At 55.6% G+C, this 17,236-nt stretch overlaps 6 protein-coding genes across 6 annotated transcripts; 3 read left to right on the top strand and 3 right to left on the bottom strand.

Moving 5' to 3' along the window:
- Positions 1-16: 16 nt before the first annotated feature.
- Positions 17-2,100, bottom strand: B0T26DRAFT_699379 (uncharacterized protein). Its single transcript, XM_060441466.1, has 6 exons — positions 1,403-2,100; positions 1,171-1,337; positions 919-1,094; positions 361-783; positions 198-262; positions 17-128 (listed from the first exon to the last, which is right to left on the bottom strand). Exons 1-6 carry the CDS (start codon positions 1,598-1,600, stop codon positions 45-47), a joined length of 1,113 nt encoding a protein of 370 aa, XP_060301661.1. The 5' UTR covers positions 1,601-2,100; the 3' UTR covers positions 17-44.
- Positions 2,101-4,001: 1,901 nt separating this feature from the next.
- Positions 4,002-4,722, top strand: B0T26DRAFT_748966 (uncharacterized protein; the record flags this gene model as incomplete). Its single annotated transcript, XM_060445033.1, has 3 exons — positions 4,002-4,115; positions 4,490-4,529; positions 4,586-4,722. 3 exons carry the CDS (start codon positions 4,002-4,004, stop codon positions 4,720-4,722), a joined length of 291 nt encoding a protein of 96 aa, XP_060301660.1.
- Positions 4,723-5,315: 593 nt separating this feature from the next.
- On the bottom strand, positions 5,316-6,807 carry B0T26DRAFT_638131 (uncharacterized protein; the record flags this gene model as incomplete). The annotated part of the gene is made up of 3 exons (XM_060437000.1): positions 5,316-5,573; positions 5,670-6,528; positions 6,719-6,807. The coding sequence occupies 3 exons, from the start codon at positions 6,805-6,807 to the stop codon at positions 5,316-5,318; spliced, it is 1,206 nt and encodes a 401-aa protein (XP_060301659.1).
- A 2,632-nt stretch (positions 6,808-9,439) lies between these two features.
- Positions 9,440-10,991, top strand: B0T26DRAFT_699371 (thymidylate kinase-domain-containing protein). Its single transcript, XM_060441465.1, has 3 exons — positions 9,440-9,911; positions 10,070-10,178; positions 10,249-10,991. The coding sequence occupies exons 1-3, from the start codon at positions 9,650-9,652 to the stop codon at positions 10,802-10,804; spliced, it is 927 nt and encodes a 308-aa protein (XP_060301658.1). The 5' UTR covers positions 9,440-9,649; the 3' UTR covers positions 10,805-10,991.
- A 578-nt stretch (positions 10,992-11,569) lies between these two features.
- On the bottom strand, positions 11,570-12,670 carry B0T26DRAFT_636812 (GTP cyclohydrolase I-like protein; the record flags this gene model as incomplete). The annotated part of the gene is made up of 2 exons (XM_060436867.1): positions 11,570-11,915; positions 11,994-12,670. 2 exons carry the CDS (start codon positions 12,668-12,670, stop codon positions 11,570-11,572), a joined length of 1,023 nt encoding a protein of 340 aa, XP_060301657.1.
- A 568-nt stretch (positions 12,671-13,238) lies between these two features.
- Positions 13,239-14,478, top strand: B0T26DRAFT_699369 (uncharacterized protein). Its single transcript, XM_060441464.1, has one exon. The coding sequence runs from the start codon at positions 13,587-13,589 to the stop codon at positions 14,187-14,189; it is 603 nt and encodes a 200-aa protein (XP_060301656.1). The 5' UTR covers positions 13,239-13,586; the 3' UTR covers positions 14,190-14,478.
- The last annotated feature ends 2,758 nt before the right edge of the window (positions 14,479-17,236 follow it).

Genomic DNA, 17,236 nt, shown 5'->3' with positions numbered 1-17,236 from the left:
AAAACATCCAAATATGCTCCCACCCCGTCACATCCCCATGCCCCTCACAGGTACGACGCCTCGACAAGGAACGCGACGGTGAACTTGGCGTGCCGGAGCACCGCGTCCCACATGATGGTTGAGTATGCCTGCGAATATTGTCAGCCAGGCCGAATGATCAGGCGGAGTCTTGATTTGCGCGAGGAAAAAGAACTCACGTCGCTCGAGGAGTGGATGTACGGGTCCGAGGTGCTCATGACTTCATCGCAGACGTAGGCCGCAGCTGCAGACACAAACTGTCAGTTCCAGTGCCTTGAACCACAATTATACCAACCAGCAGATTTGAACGGGGTAGGTAGGGAGAGAGGGAAGGAAACGCACGGAAACCATTCGACCGCGCCGAGGCGTGATCAGAGCAGCCGTAGCCGCAGGCGTCGCTGGTCGTGGTGCCGGTATACGCGGACGCCACAATGCGAGTGTACGCGGTCAGGGCCGAGTCGACGTAGTCGGTATAGATGGAGATCTTGCCGCTGGGCGAGTAGCCGGCCATGTCCTGGTTGACGACGGCGTACACGGACTTGGCGGCGGCCTTGTAGTTGGCCCAAACGGCCGCCGAGCCCAGCAGGCCGCCCTCCTCGCCCGCGTAGAAATGGAACTCGAGCGAGTCTTTGCCCTTGAACTTGGCGTTGGCCAGAACCCGCAGCGCCTCGAGGATCACCACCACACCCGACCCGTTGTCGTCGGCCCCTGGCCCGCGGGCTGTCGATGAGCCGCCTGTCGAGTCGTAGTGTGCTGACACGACCACTGGGACATTGTTAGTTGGCGAAGACGGGGGAGGGGGAGGGAGAGGGGGAGGGAGAGGAGTAGGGAGAGGGAGAGGGAGAAAGGGAGGGAGAGGGAGAGGGGGAGGGGGAGGGGGAGGGGGAGGGGGTGGCGTACCGATGTTCGTGGTGTTGCCGGGGATCTTGGCAATGATGGACGGTTGGTTGAAGGCGGAGTGGGTGAACTGGGACACAGTGATGGCCGGGTTCGCCGACGCGACGCTCGTCACTGTGCTCAACAACCATGTTCCGGCCTGCGTTCCGTAGGTGCTCTTGTAGTAGCGGTTGTAGAAGCTGGCGGAGTATAGACTGGTTAGAAGGATGGGTGCTATATAGTGTCCCGGTGGTGAAAAAGAAAAGAGACACGTACTTGGTGAGAGTCGTGAGCCAGCTCTTCGGTTGGGTGGTAGAAACCTGAGCAATCAGCGGGTTGGCCACCGTCTGGTGGCTCACGCTCGTCGGGTAGGTGACGGCCTGGATCGAAAAGGCCGGCTCTCCCGTGTCAGGGGTGGAGAGGGAAGACAGCACTTCATTGTCCTGGCATGGGCTTAGCTTCGAGACACAATCACAGTGATTAGCAACATGCGTAGACTTGAACTTACCGTGATGTCGGTAATGTCGACAAAGTTGATGCCCTTGGCCGTGTACTTTGAGATTTTATCCTCGTCGGTAACCCACTTGCCCGGCGAAGTCGGGGACGTCTTGATGAGCCGCAGGCCAGCCGCTTTTCCAGTGGCAGGCACGGCGGCAACCAGACAGGCCGAGCTGGCCAGCGAGGCAACCAATGCTTGAATGCGCATCTTGTTCTATCTTGTTTGGGCCTTGAGGGGGACAATAAAGCTGAGCAGACCAAGAGGACACGGCCATCTTGGGCAGGCCCTTAAATATCGTATTGGTGTTCATGATGCCCAGCTTTTTTACCCATCTTTCCGCTCGCTTTCAGCTGCTCGCTTCGCAAGCAGAAAGACTGAGAGGGTTGATTCCCTAGTTGCCGCCAGGTAGGCAGTCGAATCACTGACGATGCCCAGGCGCGTGTTTCCAAAAGCAGCAGGAGGCTCACTGCACAGGCGCACGGCGGGCCCTGGATCGGGCAGGTACTGGTACCGGAGTGGCCTCGTTGTCGCGCGCCAAGAGGTTGCGTGCGCTTGCTTATCGGCGCGGGCACAGAAGCCGCCTGAGTCGCTCGACTTGGACGTTGAGATGCAACCGCCCGATGGGCAGCTTCTCGGCCAACTGCCGCAACGGGCTAGCTCCGGTAGTGATGGCGTCGATCCGCCCCTCCCCTGGCTTCTAGAAGCTTGCAGAGCCTGCAGAGCCTGTGGGGGTTGTTTGCACTTGCCGGCGGGTTGCCACCAGCCGCCAGCAAAATAGAGCCATGTCGCCATCTGAACGACTCGGAAATGCGAGCTCAAGGCGCCATCCGCTGCACCTCCGTGCGCGCCGCCCGTCTTGGCGCGATAGCTGAGCAATGCCATTACATTGTCATTGCAAACGTCCTTGTTCGCCATATCGCCGACGGGTTATAGAACAACCACGAGACTGTCACACAACAAAAAGTCAATTGAGACAGACAAAAGTGTCGCCCACTTTTGAGACACTTTTGAGCCACATTGTCAAGTCACATCCCTGCATATCCCTTCATTCGTTACTTTCAGCCCTGATCCCTTTTTTCGAGCTCCTGGACTTCCGAATGCCCTCTTTTTCCTCCCTTGCTACGGCTGAGTCCCTTACGTAGTACGACTGAACAGACTGTTGAACCAGGTTTCCTTTGTCCTTTTATTGGAAGCATAAAAGGCCTTCTTTCCTGTATTATGAGATTGGATTCAGACAGACAATTCAAGACCCTTCACGCCACTGTCAACTTTGATCACGGGCCAGAAAAAGCTTAAAGCTGTGCTCCTCCGGAAGGCTTGAACTTGCAACCTCCTGATCAATAGTTAGACACGCCAGCCAATTGCAAGCACGTGGCGTGTGCAACCAACCGTGATTATGACAAGAAGCTAGAATATTCAATTTTCTCTCAACTTCTTGAAGCATCCGAACAAAAGCGGTAGGAGAAAGCAAGTCCGGCTGGCGCTCCAAGTTGCACATAATCAAGCATCAATCGACAGCATTAAAGCCATAGATCCATAATTACAACACAAAACATATCGCCCATCCTGCATCTTGATCCCATTAAATCGTCTCAAGCCTAGCAGCTCCGCGACTCCGCGTATTCATCCAGCCGGTCATTGGAAGACATCCACAGAGCCTCTCTACCGCAGCAAATCATATTATTTGCATCTCGTATTTAATCAATGACGATTAGTATGAAGCATAGCCGCCTGTCAGAGAAAGACATGGCCTTGCTCGTCATAATAGCTCCAAAACCGGCCCACATGACCGCAGCCGACAAGGCAGGCGGCACCTTAGTCAGGGACTCAGAGGGGTGGATAATTGTTCTCAAAACTGCAACCATGTCAGATGCTTATTTATTTTCTTCTTGTTTGAAACTCCAAGTCTTTGAGAGTAGGTATCTATATGAAACAACTACTGATAGGTAATCTTGAAGTGGGAGAAAAAAAAGGGTACTCATTGGCCCTACCCTAGTGCTGACTGCTGACAGACCTCTTCCTCGCGTAGTGGCAAACAGCCTGAGAGCCGTAAGTAGTGCCAAGGACCACATATTCCCGAGCAAAGCGCAACAGAAGGGGGCGCGTCTATTAGACTCCAGCTCCTCTCAACTTGAACTTGCACTTGGCTTACACACGACATGATATTTGGCCGGCCGACAGCATAAAGACGCCGGATTCAAATGGACAGATGCTCGCAGGCTTGCAGAAGTAGGTAGGTACCTACCTCACCTAGGTGTCTACACTGGTCTACCTAGGTGCCTACACCGACCCAACTCTACGCCGCTCGATTATCCATTTCTTCTCTCGTGTGCAATGTGAGTGTTGGAGTCACCAGGTACCTGTACTGGAAGCAACAGGGCGTAACTGCACGCCGAAAAACAGGTGGTTCAAGTGATGATTGTTGATGTATCTGTAGACTGAAGAAAAAGGTGGCCGTGGGCCACTTATATAGAACCAGTGAGATCCCCGTTCACCACCAATCCAACCAGCTACTGCCTAGTTCTACCGTGTTCGGCTCTTCACAGATGTCCGCCTCACATTGCGTGTTTCACAGAACCAGGCAGTCTAATCATCTTTTCATGCACGAATGGAGTGGCGAGTCTTTGTTGGCGCTGCCGCTGCCGCTGCCGCTGCCGCTGCCGCTGCCGCTGCCGCTGCCGCTGTTGCAAGCCTCAACAATCTTGACCCCGTCTCCAGCTGGGTGAGAGCCCTTGCGGGTCTGGGCAGCTTAGTAATTAATTTGCTTGGTAACCGGACCCAGACGACTAGCCTTGAACGATCGCCAATGCGCATCACGGAGAGGTCAAGGGAGAGAAATAGGGGCTTGGGCAATGTCTAACGCGCATCACGAGGAGGCGAAGGGACAAGAGAAAGGGTTGAGGTAAGTAATAGTATCTTCAACTATAAAAGGGGGACCGGCTCGCACGATATGGACGATCACAAGCTGAGCACATCACAAACACACATCACAAACACACACATACATCTTCATCTTCATCCCCGACAACAAACAGCCACAACATCAAATCCACATCCACCATGATGCTCGTCACCTTCTCGCAACTAAGTCTCTAGGCCACCATTCTCGCCAGCGTTGCCAGAGTCGACATCAACTGTCAAGGTAGCAGCCAATCAGCAGATCAGCTCGCGAGCTTGTTGGTGTGCTCCAAGGTCTCAACGACAACGTGCAGTACAACCCCAGCCAGCAGCAGATTGGCTGCGTCTCTGGCAACCTTTGCGCGTTTACGCAGAACCTGTTCCCCTCGGTCTGGCTTACTAGTGCCGAGATCAAGATGTTTAGTCAGTAGATCATCGACCACGGCTGCAACTCATGCGGAAGTACACCGGTATATAGCAACGATGTCACCAGAGGAGAGCTTACCTTCAACTACGTTTCCAACTCATGCACTAGCTTTAGCCTTTGCGAGTGATCCAAGGTTCAAGACAGATCGCTGGAAAGCCCGGTTGCGGAGGAAGAGGAAGAGAGCGGGGGGGACTTATGAGTAGGAGGAAGTGGAATGGGTGGAACACGAGGGCACATGCGCATCAACCAGCCATTACCGTGTACATAACTCACCAGACTCGGCATTCACTCTCTCATGCCGCTGAAGTACGTATCAGAATGAACAAACTTGAGGCCTCATTAACATACAAGCACCTGAACTAATTGTGCAGTGGGGTGTACTGAGAGATTTTATCGTCAGGTTATTCCCAAAGATACTGCCCCCATAACTCCATTGTCATTTCTTCCTCCCCAGATCCCCAATGTAGGCAGGGTATTTGTATTACGAGCGCAAAGCAAATCCTGAGCACAAACGTATAAAAAGCAAGGAAGCCAGAACCCCCAAAAGCAGACAGCCCTAAAAAGTACGGGGGAAAATCATATCACATGCATCACAACTCAACAAGAAAACGCCTCAGGCACATCTTCCGCCGCCATTGGAGCCGGCGACGGTGGCGGCGACACCTCATCCTTAGCGCTGCCGCTCTCCCAGAGCTCAAAACTCTCACCGGTGCCATCAATTGGCTGCAGAACAGCGGCCTTGGCCGCCGGATCGTCCTTACCCATAATGACATCGACGCTGACGGCCTCCAGGTCGGCGAGCTGGACTTTGGGCGCAAACTCAAACGTATCATCGGCGAGCAAGTACTTGAGCCGCTCAGCTTCCGCCGCAGCTTCAGCCTCGGCCTCGGCTCCGGCTTTGGTTTCGGCATCGGCCTCGATGAGAGGAGCCTGCTCTGTTTCATCGACGACGGTCTCGGCTTCTTCGTCGTCGCCGGGGACAAGGATAACGCTCGTGTAGTCGCACCCATCAGCATAGTAGTCGGCAGCGTTCATCTCGACCAGTGGCCCGCGCTGTTTCTCGACAATCATGTCGTCGAAGCCCGCCCCAGCAGCCGTCGCTCGCGCGGCTCGCGCCGATGTCTGGCTCACGTCGTCGCTGGGAGGGATGTTCTCCTTGTCGCGGCCTTCGGCATTGTCGCGGCGCGCCCGCTTCTCCGACTCCTCGTCGCTGCTGATGTCAAGCGTGCATGTGCTGTGCTGGAGCAAGTTGGTCATCTCCTGCTCAGGCGTGTCCTCGTGGATCTCGAAGAACCACGAAGACTTCATTTCTGGCTTAGCTAGCAAGTCGGAGCTGGCTTTGCTGTGGCTGCCCGTGTAGCTCGGGATGGTGCCCTTGAGGGCAGCATCGAGCGAGAACGGGACCGCTCCAAGGCTAAACGACGGAGGGTCCACGCGCTGGGTGCGGCGCCGAGACAGGATGCCAATCCGCTTGGAGCCCCGAGTCGGCGAACGGCCGGCCGGAGCCGTGAGAGATGACGAAGTAGTAATGCTGGTGTTCAGCCGAGCAGCTGGAGATTTGGGCTGGAGCATGCTCCTCGGCCTGGTTGGCGCGATCTTGCTGGGGGCGCTAGAGTGAACATCCTTTACAACAGGTAGGCTTGGCGCCGAGGTGGCTTTTGTGAGAACAAACGAAGACGGCTTGAAGAAGTCCTTTGAGAACGCGCTAGCGGCGCCAGCGCCCTTAGACCGCTTTGAAAAGTTGCTCGGGTCGACGTTCTCAAAGTCATCTGCGTCCAACACCTCAGAGGCTTTCCTTTTGACGGGAGCGCTCGAAACAGCTGCGGCGAGTTAGCAAGGCGGCCAATTCGGCGGGAGCTGGGACTGGTATTGAGGGAGTCCGACTGGGGAGAAGGAAACAGCTTGTGTTCTTAGGGGGAATAGCGGTAGATATTGGGATAACATTTGTGTGTGCACATAATTTGGCATGTAGACGGTAGGCAGTAGGGTCCAGCAGCAACGTACCATTCTGGCGGTTCTTAAGGCTCGTGAGTGTTTGCAATCGAGCTCCGTCAAGAGGAGCAAACGGCTGACGGGCCAAGGTCGCCATGGTAGTGAAGAGGATAGAGTTTCAGCAGGCAGGATAAGAGTGTAGAGAGCCAGCAGCTGTTTGGCTTCGGCAGCCCAATTTCTCCCTGTGGGGTACGGTGTGTTGAACCCAAGAGCCCAACTACCTTCCCAGAGGGACGGACGACACGGAAGTCAGACCAGTAGTTGAGCAGACTTGTTTATTTTCTTGACGCCTCAGAACGATTCTCGCTTCGAAAGGATACTGCAGACACGGTCTGCAGAATAAGGAGTAGCGAGAATTGAGGAGAGAGACGAGAGGTGGCAAGAGAGCGGCTGGTGCGAGGATGTGCGCTATTCTTATTGCACAGGGCGGTCTGCTGGAGGGCCGGATTGACGAGGCGGTCGCTCCCGACGAGGCCCGGTGCGCTCGACGTGTACGGATCCCGTAATGCGTAGTACTGTAGCACTGTGGTGGGTAGCGGGAACAGCACTCGAATTGCAGGCAGAGCTAGGTAGCGAGCAGCGAGGCGAGACAAAGTCAGCGAGAGTCGATTGCGAGGTAAGAGTCGTCGAGCATGTGTAGCGCATGCCGGAAATCTGAGGCCGCGTCTGAGGAAGCGCCGTCGATGGCAATGCTGTGGAAGGACGGCAGTGACAGTTGGAAATGGGGGAGTGGGCAGTGGCAGACGGGAAATCGGCCGAGATTGGGCTGGCAGAGATGGCAGACCACACAGAGGTGGGGGATGGGATGGGCGAGGGAGAGTCAAGTGTGGGCGCGGTGGAATGGATCGAGTGGCACTCACACGCTCAGGCGCCAGACAGCTCGCCGGATTAGCTGCAGGTCTATATTGGGCTGCTCGACGTGCCTTTTCGTGGTAAAACCGTCCGCGTGAAAGGCCCGTTCCAATGGGAAAAGGGGGAACGGGATCGCGAGCGGGGGAAGCAAGGGCAAGCCTCTGGCGAGTCTGTGCCAAGACTCTGGTCAGTGGGCCCTGGACGCTGTGGGAAGCCTCCGCTCATGCAACCCGAGCTCGAGGCGCGGTGATTTGGTGAACGCAGGCGATTAGCAAGTCGATTGCATTGCCCGCGAGCTGCACGCTGGGGCCTCCGCAAATCAGCGACGGCGCACAGCCCACAAAACGCTGCACCAAGTCGGCGTCGTGGACGCATCTGACGCGGTGTGGGAAGGATTTGTGGGGCTCTGACCGGACGGGGGCACTAAGACCTCAGGAGCTTGGACGAATGATCACGTCGTGCCTCCCTGCGGCCCAGCACACCGCGTCGAGGTCCTGAACACTAGCCCCACTCTAGTGTTTCCACGCGAGAAACGGCTCCGAAATGATCTCAGGTCGCGTTTTATTAAATGCGGCTATGACCCTCCTTCCCTAAAAGCTCGTGCATTCCGATGCTGGGCATGTTCCTAGCGAAATGGAGCAAAGCCTTGTCGCTCTACCTCAAGGCAACTGACAGCCGCCTATTCGAATCAAGTGCAACCTCGATGCTCAGTAATTGCTGCTGGAGTGGTGCCTTCCTTGCCTTGCCTGCCTTCGCTAGGATTCTGCACGCTACGAAATGCTTTCATTTTTTTCTGTGGGGTCGCCCGGAAGCTCAAATTCAATGACGATACCGAGTGGCATCCCAGAATAACGACTCGGGCGGAGACCAGAAAAGTCACGCGAATATCTCTGGGACAGAATGCCTTGGAAAAGATGCGGTCGTGTCGTATGCGGCCATTTGGACTGGTTTCAATGCCCTTAACCCGCCCGTCTCTGTCTGCGCTCATACTTGACCAGTCCATTGGATATGGCTGCCTCGCTCCCCAAACCCCCTAGACGACCCCGCCTGGCTCGACGAGGTCTCAGGCGGTGCTGCGGCTTTCGAGACGGGTCGAGGGCCAGGGGCGCTTTGCCAACGTGGTTTGGCGATGGCAAAAGCTCTCCTATCAGTACGAAGGTATCATCAGACTTCGGCTTGCAGATAAAGCAGTTTCGGTAGTCGCCTTGGTCTGCGACGTGCTGCACCAGCCAAAGGATATCGTTGCTGGCATCGTCTTCCCGGCTCGTCAACAACCCTAACCCTCTTCTCTGCACTAACGATTCTGAATTCCACTGACAGAATACGAGATGAAGACCAAGATAAGACGATGCATGGACATCTCTCCGCGACTCCTGGCACTCGTTGATGAAGACTTGATGTAGGAAACCGGACACCACCTCCATTCGACACGTCTCCAGGCATAACCATGGAATACGGTGGCAACAAGATAACTATCGCGTCACGGTGTGGCAGGCAAAGGAGACTCCAGCCGGAAGCTTATCAGCCAGAACTTGTGAATAACTGGACTACCTGGTAGTGGCTGCCGCTTACCCGTTGACGAGGGTTGAAAATTTAGTTCTCCAAAACCGAAGAAAACTGGGATGCAATTGCAATCCCGAAAAATGTCTCCAGAAAAAACAATACAGCAATAGCACATCATCTAAATACTCGCAAACAAAGGCGTAGAGTGCTCGGATTCGATCCGTTCGTCGATCCGAGCCACCTTTGGGATTGGCGGGGTATCAAGTCGAAGTGCCCCCTGGAGCCCCACCAAGGCTCAGGCTTGGCACCCCGCGGCCGCCCCTGGAACCTGGAGAGTGTCATGCCACCTTCCCTGGGGTAGCGTGGGGTGTCTCGGTAGGTAACGCGCGAGGCTGAAGCCGGATCTCTCTCTCTCGTCTCGAGTGAAAGAAAAGTGAACCATACATGACAGTAACCTGCATGTACGGCGGCGCAGTCGGAACATATTTACAGTATTTCGTCCCTATTCCACTTTGAAACAGCTCTCCCGAGGTCAATTGGGCCCACCCGCCGTCTTTTGCCCGCCGCTGCGCATCGCCCATCGGATGGCGTCGATCAACGACCTGGCCACGGCCGCTTCAGCCGTGTCGGCGCTCGCGCCTCCTCCATACACCACCAGCTCGACAGCCTCGTCTGGCCCGTCGCCAGCTGCCGCAGGAGAAGCGCCCAGCGAGGGCGCCGCCGTCGTCCGCGGCGCATTGGTAGTGCTCGAGGGCCTCGACCGCAGCGGCAAGACCACTCAGGTTAAGCTCCTCGAGCAGCGCTTTGTCGAGCTGGGGCGCAGGGTTAAGGTGATGCGGTTTCCGGGTATGTCTCAGAATATTTGGGCCAGGCCAATGGCGTTCGCAACGTGGTGTTGTTCAGGAGCAGGCGAAGAAGAGATGGAAAGGGGACAAGACGCATACGCAGACAGACAGACAGACAGACAGACAGACAGGCGTGCTAATGCAAGGGCCTCAACCAAGATCGCACAACACCAATCGGGCAGATGATCGACGGCTACCTCAAGAGCCAGGTCGAAATGGACGACCACGCCATACACCTGCTCTTCACAGCGAACAGGTGGGAGGCCGCGTAAGTCAACCCAACCTTCCCCCCCCAGAGCACCTCTGTTGGTGTGATCGCAACTTACACAACCCCCCAGAAAAACCATCGTGGCGCTCCTCAACTCGGGCGTGACGGTGCTCTGCGACCGGTACTACCACAGCGGGATCGTGTACTCGGCGGCGAAGCAGAACCCGGCACTGTCGCTGACGTGGGCGCGGGCGCCCGAGATTGGGCTGCCGCGGCCGGACCTGGTGCTGTTCCTCGACCTGGACGAGGCGCAGGCGCGCGGCCGCGGCGGCTGGGGCGGCGAGGTGTACGAGAAGGGCGAGATGCAGCGCCGCGTGCGCGAGCTGTTCTGGGGCCTCAGCATGGGCAAGATCAACACCGTCCCCGTCTCCGTGGCCGGCTCGGCGGCGGGCGGCAGGCCCAGCGCGCCCGCCGCCGGGGAAGCTGCGGTTGCCGTGGGCCCGCCGACCCCTGAGACTCTGACAGGCACAGAGCAGCTGTTCCGGCAAGAAGAAGAGGACCTGCATGTAATTGATGCGAGTCCGTCTGTGGAGGAGGTGGCGGAAGAGGTGTGGAGAGTGGTCAAGACAAGGGTAGAAGCGGTCGAGAATGGGGAGGTCGGCAATGTCGTGAGGAGGGTATCATGATGCTATCACGGCGGAGTTTGAGGATTTTCGTGTACAAATATTAGATGTCGCTTCCATACCTGCCGTTCTCAAGACCGCTTTTTCGAGATTGCCCTCAGGGGTCTAGTGTAGATAGCGCTAGTTAGGGGGTGTTGTATTGTAGATTATGATGTTGACGCAGCAAAAAAACGAGAGAGAAAGCACGGCACTAGTTGCGGTAGCTGAGCACGCCCGCAACATAAATCTAGGTATTTGAGAGGTATCTAGTGCTGTAAACTTAACTCTCGGGGGGTGAGCGCGTATCCATGATGAATGAAGTGCCAAACCAGGACCAAGACCAAAAAACCAAGTCGCCGAAACACACCCATGTGGATGTTTGATGCGTGTGTTGAATGCTCCGAACAACTCAAACGCCACCAAGTAAAAAAACAAAAATAAAAAGTCAGATAGCCAACCCAAAATACAGACAATATTACCGCACACCTCTTTTGCCTGAAATGCGATGTTGAGATCCCGACCAAAATGTGATGATAGGTTGAATGCCCCAGATGTGCCGCCTCCCTCCCCCTTCTTTTTTGTTGTGTATGGCCTCTCCCCGACTCCAGATCCATGCAGATTTTTTTTTTGGCTTGTAGCAGAACAAAAACACAATGCCTCACAGTCAGTGATGTCGCAGTGGTGAAAGGTTGTCCTCCATGCCTTTCACCCTTTTCTGCCTCCCGTTGTTGAAATTATGCGCGCACTATGCTGGCTCGGACGATATTGGGAAACACGCCGTGAAAATCATCACCGGCGGTTGACGCCAATCAGGCTCAGGAACTCGTTCCGGGTCTTCTCCTTGCGCTCGAAGCAGCCAAGCACGCAGCTGGTGATGGTGCTGCTGCTCGTCTTCTCGACGCCGCGCATGACCATGCACAGGTGGCTCGACTCCATGACGACGGCGACGCCCTGCGGCTGCAGCACGTCCATGATGGCGTTGGCCACGTCCTTAGTCAGGCGCTCCTGGATTTGCAGGCGCCGCGCGAACAGCTCGGCGATGCGCGGCAGCTTGGAGATGCCGATCACCGCGTTGGCCGGGATGTAGCCGATGTGCATCTTGCCCGTGAATGGCACCAGGTGGTGCTCGCACATGCTAGATAGCAAGTCTTGGTCAGTGTCTAGAAATCCAAGGTATGCATATAAATGCCGCGCGCACACTTTCCGCACTTACCTAAAGACCTCAATGTCCTTCACAATGACCATTTCGTTGTGGCCCTCTTGGAAAATCGCCCCGTTGACAATGTCGCGCACGTTCTCCTGGTAGCCTTTGGTGAGGAAGAGCATGGCCTTGGCATAGCGCTCGGGTGTCGCAAGCAGGCCCTCGCGGTCGGGGTCCTCGCCGACACACTCGAGCAGAGTGCGGACGGCGCCCTTCATGCGCGCCAGGCGCTCCTCCTTCTGCGCATCGCTCTCTTCGAGGCGCTCCCGTGTTCCGCGGCTGGGCCGGCTGAGGCCGTCAAAGTCGATGACGGGGCTGGGCGATCGGGTGGAGGACTCAATGTCGGGCGTGGTGGGTGTCGGGGCGGTCACGACGGGGATTACGGCGGTGGTGGGGGCCGTGGCCGTCTTCCTCTTTCTCTTCTTCTTGGGCGACGGCTCGGGCATGTCGCGGAAGTCGCGCGCAGGTTTGCTGACGCTTGACCGGCGCTCGGCGTGTGCATTGCCGCCATTGGCGGTGGGCATGCTCACGGCGAGCATGTTGGGGTCGCTGGTATTGCCCCTCTTCTTGGAGGCACTCCTGTCCTTGTCGCGGCCCATTTTGCTGCTGCTCCTCTTCTTCTTGTCACCATTAACCGACGAGGGGGCCGAGGGGCTCTCGGCGTCGGGGAGTGTGTCGGACTGTGCCATGGCCGCCAGCAGGGTTTGGGGGGATGCTGTTATGGTGCTGAGCAGTTTCACAGACAGGTCGCGAGTTTTCTGGGCCAATAGTGAGATGAATGCGAGACATTCGGAGGCAACTCGGCTCCCCGGCATTCGAATTTTCTCACGCCGCTTTGCAATCCCCGGATCGGGGATCGCCAAGAACGGTCGGCTGCTTATCTTATCGACCTGACGTCAAGGGTTCGGACATGGGACAGTGCGCGGGGTTGCAGGGCCATTCGGTCGGGTGAGGCTGGTCAAGAAATTCCAGAACACGCAGACACGCGGTCGCGGCGACGCGATTTAAATAGCATAGGTAATGGAAGGGCAGTTACATTTAACATCTATTCTCTCCATCTTACAGTTCAAACGATCGTCGGTGTAAAGCCTGCGCAAACTAAGGCATAATCCCTACGTTTTTTTTTGTTCAGGCAAGCTAGGTCACTCTCTACTTTGTGGGCTAACCCATATCTCCTCAATCGGGCTTGGCGGGGCCCGCCGGTGGCTTGTGGCTGCCGTCTAGGGTTCCAGGGGGCTAGCAAAGGCGTGCAGGGTTCTAGGCCTGAGCCGCGTCAAACAGCACCTCAACTTTGGAGTCTGGCATTTCGGCGCATTTTGAATCTCGCCCGTTAGGCAGGCTGGACGTACGAACAACCTCAACCACCACAACCTCAACCACAACCTGCGCTTTCCTAGACAGAACCCAACGATCGATCTACCTCTGCGGGCCGTTCCGAGCCATTCCCTACTATCGCGCCTGTCGTTGTGCGTGCCCCGATAATTCCCAGCTCTTGATCTTTCGCATCAGCCTACGAATGCATGGCCTCGCCTCGGTAGGCCTTCTCTCCGACTGCGCGTTCCACGACATACTCTGGCCCGTTGGTTCAAAATACATGTCTTGGTCATGACGAATAAGAAACGCACCGCAGATGGCGCTGCGGCCCCGGCCCTCAAGCGCCGCAAGGCATCTGCCATTTCGGTCGCCTCGGCGAACTCCACCCACCCGTTGCGACAGACATCATTCCCTCCCGATGACCTCGGCACTCCGTACGGCACGCGCTCGCCCTCAGTCGACCTCGACGCCATGAGTCTCGTCAGCGGCAGCCAGGTCAGCGCCGCGGGCCCGCCTAAAAAGAAGCGCGGCCGCAAATCCAAAGCAGACAAGGCGCGAGAGCAGACGCCTTCGGCGGTTGGCGGTCGCGCCACCACGGCCATGTCCGGGGTTAGCGACGGCGGCGGCCGGGGTGGCAAGAGCGCGGCGGCCGGTGCTGGCGGCGGTGATGAAGGGGAAGGCGACGACGACGGCCCTACTGAGGTCGCCGCGACGGCTGATACCCTCACCAAGGAGCAGAAGGAGGAAGAACATCGCGCGAGGGGCATGCTTATCAACGCCTTTTCGCCCGATCAGTTCAACCGCTTCGAGAACTGGCGCGCCGGAAACCTTGGTAAAGCGGGCGTTCGAAGAGTAAGTATCCGCCACCACTGTCCTCCCCTGGCTTGTGTCTAGACTGCTCGATATTGTTCTGCTAACTATCTCCTCTTCAGCTCATCAACGCGACCATCTCGCAGTCGGTCACAGAAAACGTTGTGATTGGCATGCGGGCCGTTTCTAAAGTCTACATCGGAGACATCATCGAGATCGCGCGCCGAGTTCAGGACGAGTGGATCGCGAAGACAGGCGAGAAGCAGACCGACCTCCCCACGCCGCCTCCCTCTACTGGAACCTCGCCCAATGCTGATGTGGAAGGAGGAGGAAGAGGAGGAGAAGGAGGAGGAGGAGAAGGAGGAGGAGAAGGAGGAGGAAGAGGAGGAGGAGGAGGAGAAGAAGGAGGAGGAGGAGGAGGAGGGGGAGAAGGAGGGCAGGCCCTAGCACCCGACAATCGCCGGGGTCCGTTACGCCCTGACCACCTCCGCGAGGCGATTCGACGGTACAAGAAGAGCCTCGAGGGCGGAGGGGTGGGCATGCAGGCCCTATGGCACCAGAACCAGCAGAACGGCGTGGAGAGGTTCCCGACACGCACGGGCGGACGGCGCATATTCCGGTGACGCACGCAAGGGTGTGGGATTTTATGTAATATTGTAATATCAGCATTGGCTTTAGGGGGAGCGGGCACTGCGTTTATAGGCGCCGGACACGCACATTTGGCATGGAAACGGAATAGGAATCACAACAGGGCATATTTACATAGTGGACATTCGATACCCGTGATATTTGGGATCCGTTTGCTGAACTGCTACCGAGAAATGGTTCTAGTCTTGATGTCTTTATTATTGTCCACCCCAGAAGAGTATACTCCGTACTTCATAGTATGCATGAAGCATTATATCGGGGCTCTGGTCGAGGTAACCTGGCGAGTACTGCATGACTATGCGCCCTTCTACAGTCCCAAATCTCACAATAGACGTGGGTTTTTAACCATGACGGTTACGCGAATTTTGAGAAGGCGTTCCAATGACTTGTCTCATGTCGTTAATGAAAACGTTGGATGGGAAACTGGTGACTGTATTGCTTGAATGAAGGCTATCTATCTCGGCCACGGCGGAATATATAGAGGAAGGCAATGGTCTGTCTGGACTCGGGATGCCAACGTGGAACCACGTGCCTCGGCTGAGGTCCAGATGTGGGCCTGGCCATAGATGGACGGTTCAGATGAGCACATCGACGTCTTTTGTAGCTATTTAGAAGTTACCTACGTGATATCCAGGAAATCGCGCGAAGAAGGGCGAGGTATATTGACCAATAAAACAGTTAGCAGGCCAAATCGTCACCAAGGGTCCGAGCCATCTTCTGTCCCAAAATTCGGTGGCAAGCCCAACAGCTCGAGAGACTCCGGTGTCCTTCCACAAGGAGTTGATATCTTAACTCAGTTGGGGTATCTGTCGGTCCATTTTTCGTAGTGCAGATCGATTCAAGGAACGCCCGACTGAGTTCTCATGTTTTGTTTCGTAAATGAATCTAGGATCTCGTGGCACCACTAGGCCCCATCACCACCGGTAACGACGTCTCGTATGTAGCGCCCAGCCCCGGATTACATCTTTCCTGTGGAGACCGGCGCCGTACTTAAGAAGTAGAGCCACACAAATAACGAGTCTCCGGATCAGCTCGTGTCCTCCAAGGTCCGACAGGCTTTTGGAGCAGAGGTCCCTATACTCCTGCAAGATAAAGACAAGGATTGCTCCCCTGCCGTCAACCCAACGGTCTGAATCCCATTGTTTGCCAATTATTTTCTCCGCAATGGCCCCAACTGCGCCGTTGTGGCTGCATAAACATGCCTCCAGGAGATAACGCGCCCACAGTAGCAAGTGACTAGGCGGGAAGTTGTTAATTATTAACCCCAGATGGAGAGTGTCATAGCTCTTGCAATTTCTCGCTCGCTAGAACTTTTCCACTCGATTGTGACGGATGGCAGCGACCAAGGGGTTGAACTCGGCCTAGTGAACCTAGTTCATTTTGCCCCGGTCTTTTCTTCCCGAAAGCAATTTAGTGGGTGGATCCGTGGCGTGAAAATCAACGCCGTGCTTAGCCAGTTCCACTAAAACTTCTAGCCCCTCTTCGCCGTCAATAGATTTTAGCTGTGATACAATCTTAATAACTGGCAGGGTTCCGGTGATATCTAGCTCGTTCACGAGATATCCAGCCCGAATTAATGATTTGGCGAGAGAAGGGCCCCACGAGTGCCTGGATATTGTGTGAGAGAATAGAGTTTTTCCGTCGACAGGGCTTTTGATAAAAGACTCCGGTAGTTTAATCTCGGCAACAATGTCGATCAACCGTGTGTCGTCTTTAATGTCTGACTAGCGCGTTATACCCAGTAGTAATTCACATAGACGGGGGTAGCCCACAAGGCATTCGGTAGAAAGAATGCCGGCCTTGATCAGAATATACAGCCACTGCGCGCAGACAACAATCTATGAAGTTTCCCGTTTTTGCCGGGCCGGATTGATATTTTCCAGACCTGAATCAAATCAAGTCAGGTACGCAAATCAACTCAAATACGGGGTTTTCGGATGAAAATATGACTTGTTGGCTTCAAATTAACTCAAATAGGGACCCCATATTTGATTTGTTTGCATTGTTGAAGAGTACACCATTCTGTTGCTAAAGAACTAGTTGAGGCAAGAGCCGACTTTGGAGTGACACTTACAGCGATGCCGACAGCGTTCAAGACGTCGGCACGCTGGTGGAGGCTTGACAGGTTTATCTAATGCTTTATTAACATTTCGGTTCTACGTCGAGACTCTTACGCCTCTCATGAACAATATACGCCGAATCCCGGCCGAATGTCCGTCTTGTGGACTCCTGTATGCCCACAAGGGCTGACGGCCTTTGTCGACAATGGTCTCGCCTCAGCTGAAACCATAGCTGCTCATCCCCGACTATTCGAGCTCCGAGAGGCTTTGATGGACCGTGACGTCTGTTCCGCAAGTTTCATTCACACCACAACTGCCAATAGGTGCAGGTCCGCCAAGGCTACCTTTACTGCCAACCTCGACGAACGGGGGCTATTTCAACAACTTGCATCGCTAAACGAGTTTGAGTCGCCGGGCGATGCT

Source organism: Lasiosphaeria miniovina (assembly GCF_030549165.1).
Source record: "Lasiosphaeria miniovina strain SMH2392-1A chromosome Unknown B0T26scaffold_2, whole genome shotgun sequence".
NCBI classification, from domain to species: domain Eukaryota; kingdom Fungi; phylum Ascomycota; class Sordariomycetes; order Sordariales; family Lasiosphaeriaceae; genus Lasiosphaeria; species Lasiosphaeria miniovina.
The sequence above is the reverse complement of the archived record's forward strand: the minus strand, read 5'-3'. Positions and strand labels throughout refer to the sequence as shown.

Excerpts from the sequence above, each read along its gene's own strand:
- B0T26DRAFT_699379 (XM_060441466.1), bottom strand. The coding sequence starts at position 1,600 with ATGCGCATTCAAGCATTGGTTGCCTCGCTGGCCAGCTCGGCCTGTCTG. Across the intron at positions 1,338-1,402 it reads TCGACATTACCGACATCACG|GACAATGAAGTGCTGTCTTC; the intron begins GTAAGTTCAAGT and ends AGCCCATGCCAG. Across the intron at positions 263-360 it reads GGCGCGGTCGAATGGTTTCC|CTGCGGCCTACGTCTGCGAT; the intron begins GTGCGTTTCCTT and ends TTGTGTCTGCAG.
- B0T26DRAFT_699371 (XM_060441465.1), top strand. The coding sequence starts at position 9,650 with ATGGCGTCGATCAACGACCTGGCCACGGCCGCTTCAGCCGTGTCGGCG. Across the intron at positions 9,912-10,069 it reads TAAGGTGATGCGGTTTCCGG|ATCGCACAACACCAATCGGG; the intron begins GTATGTCTCAGA and ends GCCTCAACCAAG. Across the intron at positions 10,179-10,248 it reads GCGAACAGGTGGGAGGCCGC|AAAAACCATCGTGGCGCTCC; the intron begins GTAAGTCAACCC and ends ACAACCCCCCAG.
- B0T26DRAFT_699369 (XM_060441464.1), top strand. The coding sequence starts at position 13,587 with ATGACGAATAAGAAACGCACCGCAGATGGCGCTGCGGCCCCGGCCCTC.